Below are 12,224 nucleotides of genomic sequence, written 5' to 3' on the forward strand. Positions count from 1 at the left end.
AGTCAGAAATTTGCATCATGGCAGTAAGTGGAATGGTTCCATCCTGAGACTGACCCTCTGCCGGCAGGTCAAGTAAAGTCTTCTCATCTCCAGAAGTCCCTATTGCTCTACTAATTCGTGTAGGTTCTTCTTGGCTGCTTCCCATCTGAAACCCAACACGGAAATACTAGAACTCTCCTCAGAGGTTGACCACGCTGGAATCAGGAGGGTTAGAATTGGTAGGAGTCCCACCTCCACTGGAAGAAGGGGCCCACCCATGTGGTGAGGTTCGTCCTATATTAGTTTTAGTTTAGAAATGGGAGCTGGCCGATACCTTCCTGGAATATCTAGAGTAAGAGGTCGATCAGGGAAGGAGTCGAGGCTGGTTTGACGCCTTGGAGTTCCTAAGTGGGGAGGTGGTGGGGATAATGATATCCCATAGTGTGTGATGGAGGAGGTGGTGGTGTTGGTGGCGAGGTATGTTGTGCTCGTGGTCGTCCATGTGAAAAGAAGGATTGATGTTAGATGATGAAGTATTTGAAGCATTAGATACATTGGATGGAGTACGATGATGTCCGTAGCCATTCTCTGAGGGGTCCAAGGTTGAGCTGAGGTTACAGATGGAATACTTCCTGAGGTGGGATTTTCATACACGTGGTAGCCTTCTTGATGACGCATAAACTCAGGATAAATTCTCTCGACATGATAAACTTCAGGCCTTGAAGGATCTTGATAGAATCTCTCAATGTAGTAGGTGGATTCCATACTTGGACCTCGATACTCTGGGTAGTAGTGGTAAGGTGGACCATATTCAGTGTAATGGCTGTGGAGAGCTTGATAGCTGTCCTGACGATTGTAGTCCAAGTACCTCTCTCCATGGGAGGTGGCATACCCATGGGTGAAGGACCTATGCCTGAGCTGGAACTGGTAAAGGCATGCTCACTGTCATTACTGGCACTGGAGGATTTTCTTCGTGGACTCTGTACTTGTGGGTGTAGGATCCGCCAGATCCAATACTTGGATTGTGCTGTGGAGAATCTGTAAATCTTAAGGGTGTTCCACCAACTTCAAAACTAATGCTGGGTCTGTAGTGTCGGGAATGGCCATGGTAAGTGTTATGAGCATAACCAGAAGCAGATGAAAACTCATATTCTGGTCCAAGACAATATGAGATGCCTTAAATGAATAACAACATCATTATTCACATGTTCTAAGTAATTAAATTAGATAAAAGTGTTATAAGAAAAAAAAAGAAAGATGCATAATTTTAATGTTACTATGTTCTTAACCCTAAGTACAAGGATTTCATTATTCACATGTTCTAAGTAATTAAATTAGATAAAAGTGTTATAAGAAAAAAAAGAAAGAAAGATGCATAATTTTAATGTTACTATGTTCTTAACCCTAAGTACAAGGATGGGAGTCAAAATGTGCATGTTACAATCTTTTAAGAGATTTATATTCAAAATGTTATAAAATAACTACATTATCACTATACATACATGTCAATAACTCTGGAATAAAAACATGTTTTATAATTAAAATATAATATTATATACAAGTTTTAATTTCTTAATTTTTTACGAGAAAACAGCTAAAACATTTTTCAGCCTTCCCTTGTCTGTATCACATGATATCTTTTAACTCTCTTTCTGTCTTTCTTTACATGGATTTCAGAATGCCCACCAATTAGAAACACCAACTACAGACAATGACAGGTCAGAATTCAAAACAAGAACTTCCCACTTTCTTTATTTTCTGAGATATCAATAAACCTTTGATAGATTGTTTAGGCAGAGTATTCTTGATGAGTTGCTGTTCATTCAACAAAGTTTCATACTTCAGAAACTACTTACTTGTCAACAGTATGTGTTTATAACCAACAGGATGGTCATTTTGTTTACTATGTAATTATGAAATCTTTATCTTAGCTTTTCTTGCTGGAAACTGAAGTCAGTGCTCCAGTATATAATGAAATTGTTAAACCTTTCTCATAGGTCAACTGAAAAGTTAGATAAATTCTAGTACTTTTGTGGAGGAGTCCTGCTTTATCATTCAAAGTATTGTTTATGTTTAAAATGCATATTTAAAAGTTACATCAATTATTTTTGGACAACCAACTTATAACAAAAATTTAAGATTAATGAAAACTAGTTTCTCAGAGCCAAAGACCTCACTCCTGAAATTCTTAACTCATCTTTTATATAGATTTCTTATTTATTGATATATGGTTCCTACCAAGAGTAAATAATTAAATTTGGTTTTGCTTTGAGTAACTCAGAAGAAACATTCTGTGATGTAACCTACATTTTATTTACCCTAACTCTGGGAACTATTATGGGTGATTTATTGTTATTCATGGTAGTTATACATGGAAAGGTAATTTAATTTTATTACAAATTTTTATGTGATATTTATCAGATTAGTCCAATGAACCAAGCCCATAGAATGTTAGAATATCAAAATAACATAAAATATGAAGTTTTACTGAAAAAAAACCAAACAACTTTAGATATTAATTTAGAAGGTTCTAGATGTTATGCAAATGAGAACTGAAACTGTAAGATGTAATAGTTAGTACTTTTAACATAAAAATCAGGGACAGATCTGTTTGTAGGTAAACACAAAGCTACACAATGGGCTATCTGTGCTCTTTTCATCTTACCACAGTTTGAGTATTCAGTTTGTTTTTTCACAGTTTATGATGTTATTTTCTCAGTAAAGTTCTCCACTGTTCATCTTACCACAGTTTGAGTATTCAGTTTGTTTTTTCACAGTTTATGATGTTATTTTCTCAGTAAAGTTCTCCACTGTTCCTACTATCATACTTTCTTTTACCAGTGTTTAACACAATTCTACCAATGTTTATGTACAACTACCTTCTTTGTAAAATGAAGTGAAAGTTATCAGTGATTAACACAATTCTACCAATGTTTATGTACAACTACCTTCTTTGTAAAATGAAGTGAAAGTTATCAGTCATAAACACATTACAAATCTGATAAAAAGGTTTCTGTAGTTGCTGCACGATGTGAGCTAATTTCACAGTCAAAGATAAATACATTATCATAAATACTTAAATCCCAGTTAGTTTCACTTGCTTTCAGTTATTTCACTGGTAAAAGCTTCAACAGTAAACATATAAGTATTAACAATCAGAACATTAAAATTTACTTTAACGGTACAAGAAATGATAACTCACTGGGTTCCCTGTACCACCATCGACGTTCCTCCTCGTCCTCTTCTGTCCTTGAGGGTGTTAATCGTGGATGGAGGTGGGACTGGTTTGCCACACGGATGTCGAACCCTGCACCAACCCCAGCCAACATGGCACCTAGGTTGCATATCATTGAATCAAGTAGCTTAGAACCAGATCTTTTCAAACTACCAGAGTCACCAATTACAGTTCCATTATAAGACCCATAATGCCGAGGAGATCCCATATCATCAAGCATTTCTTCTTCTGCCCCTAGACAAGGTAGATCAACTAAATGGAAGAGCACTAAACAGACTCTACTCTATAAATGTCACAAAAAATTAGGTTTCTAACAAGATGTTTTGACTGAGTTTTACACAGAATTCTTGCATCTACATTAACTGAAAGAATGAATGACAATAACACAATAGTACAGTATGAGAAAACCATATCTTGTTCATATCTTCTATTTTTTATCTTTTCTTTTTTCAAGTTTATGAAACATAACACCCTATGTGTTTGAGGATGCCAATTCTTATGTTTTAATGGGTTTTTTTAATAGTAAAGATATCGTGTTAACCTACCAATTTCATGGAGAGCTCCAATATTAGACACTCCACCCACCGGAAAAGACCCTCGCTGTGACTTTTCAAGATTTGGAGCACTTTTTGACCAGCGTTTATTTTCATCTATTAGCAGTCTTTGCCTAGAATACCCGCGCTCTTTTTGGTGGACGGTACTGGGTCCCCAGGTCTTGCCCTTAACACCATCAGCTGGCACTGATTATAAGAGGCAGAAAACTAAGTTTATTAGCTTCTTTTTTTTATTCAACAAAAAATTTTAGTTATGGTGAAGAAAAACAATCTGACACTAATATTCACATAACACGACTTAAACCACTGATAGCTGATGACTTGGAAATAAATACACTAAACATTTCTAACTAAAGACAAAAGGAAGACAATCTAAAAGAATTCTGTATATCTTAAACAAGTAAAACTTCTTTGAAATATTTTTCTATAGCCACATAATTTGCTGATGTCAAAACTTAAACAGTACTTTTGTAAATAAGAAGGCATATAAAAACTTACGAGCATACGCTCGTAGCCGTGGATGACTAGGGGATGCTGGAGGACTTTCTGGACTAGAGGGCATACGTAGAGCCTTCAGGTCTGGCCGAATTGTAGGACTGGGTTGAACTGTAATGTTATGTCTGAAGTCTGTAAGAAAAAATTATGTTACACTTCTGATCATTCAGAACACACTCACATACATGCTTCTTGTGAAGACTGTATTCAAAATTGTCATCAAGACAATGATTTTAAAACTTAAATGAACAATGTGAAAATAATACCTGTGTGTAGTTGAAACTAGGTTAGTTGTTCTCCAGTTGTCACTATAAGATAACCTCTGTGCAGTTGAAACATTCAGAACACACTCACACACATGCTTCTTGTAAAGACTATATTTAAAATTGTCATCAAGACAATAATTTTAAAACTTAAATGAACAATGTGAAAATAATACCGAGCAGTATCTTGGCTAGTTGTTAGGATGAACTTTTATTTAATATCTCCAGTTGTCACTATAATATAACCTGTGTGTAGTTGAAACTAGGTTAGTTGTTCTCCAGTTGTCACTATAAGATAACCTGTGTGTAGTTGAAAATAGGTTAGTTGTTCTCCAGTTGTCACTCTGTAAGATAACCTGTGTGTAGTTGAAACTAGGTTAGTTGTTTTCCAGTTGTCACTGTAAGATAACCTGTGTGTAGTTGAAACTAGGTTAGTTGTTCTCCAGTTGTCACTCTGTAAGGTAACTTGTGTGAAGTTGAAACTAGGTTAGTTGTTTTCCAGTTGTCACTCTGTAAGATAACCTTGTGTGTAGTTGAAACTAGGTTAGTTGTTCTTCAGTTGTTACTCTGTAAGATAACCTGTGTGTAGTTGAAACTAGGTTAGTTGTTCTCCAGTTGAAACTAGGTTGGTTGGGTCAGACACATTTTCAAGTTTTTTAAATTATTTTCTGTTTATCACATTTATATTATTTATTTTAATTAAAGTGTCAATATTTCTTTACTAATTACTGTACATTGTTATTATTAATTCAATTTGTTTATTTTTGATGTTCATAAATATGTTTTTTTTGCAATACTTTCTGTACCATTTTGATTTCTATCTCTAACATTAAACAGTTGGAGTTTGTGACAGTGTCAAGAAGTTCTCCAAGGTTTTGAGGTTCGTGTTTCTCAAGGGACAAGAAATCAACGATAATGTATCAAGCAAGTACCTAGTTTTCACAAGTCACTTATAGTCTGTTCACACGTGTATATATACAATTAAAAGGAAAGCAATGCTAAAATCATTACACAATAAATAATTTATTAAGAACAGGATTTAGTCATAAAATGACTTTACATGTTTCAGTGTTGCTGCACCACATTCTTCAGGAGTAAAAGTTGAAGTTGGCTTTAAGAATAACTTATGACACTGAACCTTATGCAGAAAACTTCATTAACAGCAAGGGTACCCAACTGATGAATTATGACTTTACTTCCAGTAAGTATGGTATATCAAATTAGCTACATTCATTTCTAGCTTAATTTAAATTCTGATCCATGTAGGCAGCCTGTCTTTAAATGACATCACTGATGAACAAGTTTCTAATAGTCAAAATATGTAAAAATCACATATACCAGAGAGAGTAAAGTCTTCAGGCATTACACCCAAATGTGTCCTATGCGTGTTTTAAAAAAAGGTATGGTTATGGATTTCTAATACTAATCTTATTTACTATGGTATAGTTACTGATGAGATCTACATGGATAATGTTTTATTAAAACTACATTTCAAATAGCTTAGAATCTGTGTTTTCTTCTTAGGATCCATGATCTCACAGGTCACAAGGTTCCTAAGAACATTCAAGTTATATAACATGGTGTAAACAAAAATACTCTCAAGCTTACAGTTAACTCCACCAATTATTGTTAGGGTCCTCTGTGTAGATTACATAAAAAATAACTTCACACACACACTTTTTGTCAGTTTTTATTTACAATAATTGTTGTAACTGAAAAAAAAACCAAACTTGATCACATAAACTACAGTCAAATAATGCTAAACTTTAATGTAGTTAGAAAGATACTTTCAACAAAAAGAATACCCATTTTCAACTCTACAGTTCTTCCATAGGATATATATATTTTACTCTAGAATTATCAGATGGAAACAGCTACATATTAACTGATTGATAGTTATTTGTTATTTCATAACGATTTTAGAATGTGCTAGTCATAAAATGTTAGAGTATAATATCCACACATGGGAGTTAGTTATGTTGAATGATGAGTCATCATCCATACACTCTAAATGAACAAGTTTTCTTGTTGTAGGTAAACCAATGAACACAAATTGGTCATCCTTCCATCATAGAAACAGAGTGCAATTAAACAAACCGGTCATCAGTTGGTCATCCCTTTAAACATACAAATATGAAGATTGGTCATACCAACCAGTCATCAGTTAAAAACACAAACACAAAGCATGGTTAAATCAACTAACCATCAACTGGTCATCTTCTAAACACACAAGAAGAACTGGTTAAGTTAACATTACATTAAAACTTGGAACAGTTAATACATTTTTATCTGGTAATTTAATCAATGCTACCTGATTATAATCACTTTGCTGGTACTAACGTGTGCTACTTTATCACAAGATATCTGTAACCAAACGTTCAAACTCCACAGTAACTTAAGACATACTAATTTGCTAAAGTGTACCCTTCAGCTTCTTGAGACAATACAATACCTGAAGGCATGCTAATTTGCTAAACTATACACTTCAGCTTTCTGAGACAATACAATACCTGAAGGCATGCTAATTTGCTAAACTATACCCTTCAGCTTCCTGAGATAATACAATACCTGAAGGCATCCTAATTTGCTAAACTACACCCTTCAGCTTCCTGAGATAATACAATACCTGAAGGCATCCTAATTTGCTAAACTATACCCTTCAGCTTCCTGAGATAATACAATACCTGAAGGCATCCTAATTTGCTAAACTATACCCTTCAGCTTCCTGAGACAATACAATACCTGAAAGCATGCTACTTTGCTAAACTATACCTGTCACCTTCTTGAGACAATACAATACCTGAAGGCATGCTAATTTGCTGGCCTCCATGCTTCAACAGTTTGAGACGATTCTTTTGAACTTTCCTTTCCTTTTCTTAGGGGTCGGTCTTCCCTGCTGTTGTTGAATGAAGATGATGTTAAGCTCTCTTTCCAGAACATAAAACTCTCTTTCAGCAAGTTCTTGTTCCCGTTTCTTCAACATTTCTTCCTGGATTTTTTGTTGAATGATGGCTTTACTTAGTTCTTCCTCTCTACAACGTAGTTCCTACATGACAAAGGTAAATATCACACAATTTCAGTGATATACACAGAAACATGCAATTAAATACCACACAGATTTATTATAGTTGAATATATATTCATAAAAATTCAAAACAAATGTACAATTTAAATATGACAATTTTTTCTTCCCCACATGTTTATAAAATTAATTTCTTACGAATGCCTACTTCACTCAGCATTTCTTGCTTCTATGGAAAATCTACATTCAGATTCTAATTTCAATTTAATATTGACAAAATACAACAATAACATTATAAAGATTTTAAGAAATGTTGTAGGACAATAAGTTCTTATTTCTTTAACTTCAGAATACTTATTTCTTTTCAACTCCTTTCCCCTTCCCACATTTATATCAGTTAAAAATCAGTTCATCACAGCCACAAGTTGTCAAACACAACTTGCTATGGCCACACTAATGTTATTTCTATATATTTTTGTATGTGTAAAGTTATTGACTGGTTTCACTTCCTTTACTAAAATGTTTCAAGACCACAGAGCTAATTACTACTACAAACAGTGGCACGCACGAACCATTTTGTTATCATTAACACAACTTTTTCTCACTTTATCACGACATCTCAGTTCATGGAACATTTCACCAATCTCATGTTTCCAGTCCTCCTGTAAGGTGTGGAATGACTCCTGAGGTGTACTCATGAAGGGTGAGTGAGCTATGATTTCTAAGTCAGTAAGGAGATCAACAAAAGTTGGCCGGCTGTGAGGATCTGTATTCCAGCATTCTGAAAAATATATTGGAGATGTTTCTTTATTCATCTTTAGAAACTATAACTTGTAATAAATAAAGAAATAGAAAACTATAAGATGATCTCAAAGGTCTCTTTGAAATGCACTAGTGAGTAAAGTGCTTAAAGAAGTAGATTAGCAAAACTAATGAATAAATATAATATTCAGAGCTACAGAACTGAACCAACATGTGAACTCAGATGCCATTAAAATACCTGTTTAGAGAAAAAAAGCTATTATTTTCATTACAGAGTAAGGTTGAAACCATCACCAGAACTGCTTGTATGGGTATTAACACTTTTATTGATAAGCAGAGAACAAAGTTTCAACCTTCTTAAGTCATCTTCAGGTTAAGAAAGAGAGTTTGCAACTGACCATTGCTGGACACGTCTTAGGGACGAAAGTACAAACAAGTACGGGAGTGTAGTAGTTAGGTGTTAGGTTATTAATTAGTATAGGTATAAAGCTGTTCCTTTATATTGGTTTAATTTTGGTTTTAGTTGTTGAATATGTAGAGCTTCTTTGATTTTGTGTTTGTCTCCCTATTTCCCTATCTGGGTGTTTTCTATGGTTATATTGTGTTTATTTGATTTGCAGTATTTTTTTATGTTCTTTGAATCTTCACACGTTTTTGAACACTGCAAATCAAATAAACACAACATAACCATAGAAAACACCCAGATACTAAGCAGGAACACAAATATAAAGGAACACAAAATCAAAGAAGCCCTACTCATACAATAACTAAAACCAAAATTAAACCAATGTAAAGGAATACCTTTATACTTATACTAATTAATAACCTAATATCCACCTGCAATGCCCCCTACAATCCCATACCTGTTTATACTCTCATCCCTAAGAAATGTGTCTGGCAACGGTCAGTTGCAAACTCTTTGTTAACCTGAAGATGACCTAGGAAGGTCAAAATGTTGTTCTCTGTTTATCAATAAAAGAGTTAATACCCATACCAGCCATTCTGAGATACATTTTTATTTCAAGTGGGTTTCTGATCATTAAGAAACCATCACCAGTTGCTCACTCTTTAGGTGAAAACTGCCCAACAGAAGATAAAATTTCTAAAAGTTTTCTTCATAGTAATTACAACATGGAATTTAATGCAATTTTATTAATTACATTTGCATTTTTGTTTAGAAACATTATTAAAGTTCAATAATCAACATTATTACTAGATGGCAGCACATGAATACAACAATTCTGGTAATGGATTTCACATAAATACTGTATCATTCTGCATTGAATGAAATAAAAAATGTAACTAAAATAACGTGGAATTAAACAAACGTACAAACAGAAAACTGTAGTTTACTTATAAACACTTGTATTACATCTTACCTTTTAAGATTCTTGAAAATGGAGAAGGACAAGTAGAAGGAATTGGTAAGGTCAGTTTTTGAACACCCACACCATAGGCAACAGCAAAGGTGTCAAAACCCTTGTAGGGTGTTTCTCCAGTTAGCAGTTCCCATAATAGAACACCATAACTGTAATTACAACAATATTAGTTACTGGTTTTCAGAGTATAGCTGTGAAAACAGTGAATAAAAGGAACAAACTGTATACATAAAGGAATTGTTTTCTACTGTACAAAACAGAATATAGGCACTTGCTCATGGTTTTCTATAAATGGCTGTCATCCAACCAGTGCCACACTAGCATAATACTTTTCACTTAACATGCACAGAGATGGTATAATGAATCGACCTCATACCGAAAAAAAAAAAGTTGAATATAATTTTGATATATGAAATACGACAAACCTTTAGTACAAGTCACTAGTCACAAAAAATCAGATCTGTTACTAAAATATCTGCATTAGTCTGTGAACTAATGGTGTCAGTCTGACTCAGATAAGTCAGAGAGAAAGGTGAAGTCCACACAAAGAACAAAAATACTATTGTCCATTATATGGCTTGCACATTGCATTTGCATAACCTCTAGAACTTCTGAAATGTATATCTACAGTTTACACATTATCTGGTAGTTATTATCCACTACCACTAAATCAACAATGTGGTACAACATAAATAATTGATAACTCTTTACATCAAACACAATATTATATTTAATGTCACCCTTAGAAGGTCATAACGTAAAAATCTTTGTGCACAGATTGTAAATTGTGGGAAGTTGCACTCATTTCCAGGGTACTATGATAACCATTAGTATGCTACAAAGTTCTCAAAGAGTAGTGGAATAACTTTAAAATATGGACGTCTCCCACTTAAAAAGTAATTATGCCCCATGATTTATTTCCCTTATTAACAATTCTTCAGTTTTTCAAGCCCCATTTTGGCTTCCCCCATAACTGGAGGGGCTACAATAGTACTACATTTTTGTGACTGGGTAAATACTGCCTTCACTGAATTCTTCTAATACAAATAATAATCTATATTACCAAGTAGTCAACTAAAATTTCATTAAATTGTGTTTAGTATAACAATATTTTTAAAGTGATAATCCAGCTTTTACTTTAAAACTTCATACTTCTAGCATCTGGTTTCTAGAAGTTGACATAAAACATTACAACACAAAAACTTGATACTTTTATAAAACTAAACACTTCACTAGTATGTAGGAGTGTAGGTATTTTAATCGTGTTAATGTAATAACAACAGATCGAAATGTACCTAAAGGCCCTTTTACATCTAACCTTTTTTTTCACCGATGGGTTTATGAGAAGCGTGCCCGATAATTTTATTTCATGACGTATTATTCGAATGTATCATCCTACTACAGTAAAGTATCAGATAGTAATCGTGAGATAACTTTAACTTATTAGAGATCATTGAAATAATAATTTCTCTAACTTAAAGAAATGATCGTCTTGAATGATCCATGAACAACTAAAGTTAAGTGTTGTTCTTACCATCATAACGTGATGGGGAGGGTATACATTTTTGATTCTGTCTGCTGAGTATCAGTTGAAACGTTTGATATCTTGTTGATAGTGCCATTTGATATATAAAAGTTTAATTTTAAAAATGTCCAGCTCGTTAAGAACTGCGATTCAAATTAATAACAAACGTACCCACACTGTAAAAATTCCAGACTTCATTTACCAGTATGCAAAGCCTCGGACACAAAAAATATAAAATAAAACATGTAGCAATAAATGTTGTATTATTTTTAACGGGTTGAACACTACATAACTTTAATCTTTTCTTAATGGATCTACGCAACATTTGTTTACATAAAACATTATTATCTTTTGTGCTACAATGGATTTTAATTGAAGGAATCACCGCTGTTCATTTAAAATCAAAAAATTACGCCCGTCCAACAGACTAGAGGGCTAGGCCTATAACAAGGTGGCTTGGAAGCTAAATTATATCAGGGGTTCTAGGCCTATAACATGACTGTGTTAAACTTGTATCAAAATGGAAGGGCCTGTGTCAGCAGTTTGAAACCAATACTACATAGAGAACTTATAATTAATATTATGTACACATATATATAACTTTGATGACAAATTATCTTTTACGCGATAACTCATTCTACATAGTAATTATTATCGTTCCGTCAGAATGATTATATAAGGGTAGGCACTCAGATACATTTTCTTCCATAACTGAAAAATATCAGACAAATAGTTTCGTTAACGATGCACAACAGTTGTTTCCGAGTTCGAAACACTATCAAACAAACACGTTTTTATTTTAATTACATATTATCTACAAACTTGTTTTGTTGCGGAGGTAGATGTTATCGAAATTTCTGAACTGTATCGACTACAAGACCAAGCCAATGTCAGCAACAAGTGACTGGTTAAGCCAGACCCAGACGTTAAAAAAGTAAAACGACGCCTGAGAGCGAATATTTGGCTCAGAAAACCTTGCCTTAGGCCAGGGCTCTGACTTTGAATTTCCG

General features: G+C 33.9%; 1 protein-coding gene and 1 pseudogene across 1 annotated transcript in view; both read right to left on the reverse strand.

Moving 5' to 3' along the window:
- Positions 1-343: 343 nt before the first annotated feature.
- LOC143227536 (uncharacterized) lies at positions 344-890 on the reverse strand (annotated as a pseudogene).
- LOC143226731 (mitogen-activated protein kinase kinase kinase 9-like) overlaps positions 764-12,224 on the reverse strand; it is a 74,546-nt gene continuing 63,085 nt past the window's right edge. Inside the window, 8 exon segments of the mRNA XM_076458088.1 lie at positions 764-1,155; positions 3,182-3,448; positions 3,760-3,954; positions 4,267-4,395; positions 7,327-7,377; positions 7,380-7,572; positions 8,154-8,329; positions 9,690-9,838. Of these exon segments, the coding sequence (XP_076314203.1) occupies positions 887-1,155; positions 3,182-3,448; positions 3,760-3,954; positions 4,267-4,395; positions 7,327-7,377; positions 7,380-7,572; positions 8,154-8,329; positions 9,690-9,838 (1,429 nt within the window). The 3' untranslated portion in view covers positions 764-886.

The sequence above is a fragment of the Tachypleus tridentatus genome, chromosome 9 (genome assembly GCF_004210375.1).
Source record: "Tachypleus tridentatus isolate NWPU-2018 chromosome 9, ASM421037v1, whole genome shotgun sequence".
Lineage (NCBI taxonomy): Eukaryota > Metazoa > Arthropoda > Merostomata > Xiphosura > Limulidae > Tachypleus > Tachypleus tridentatus.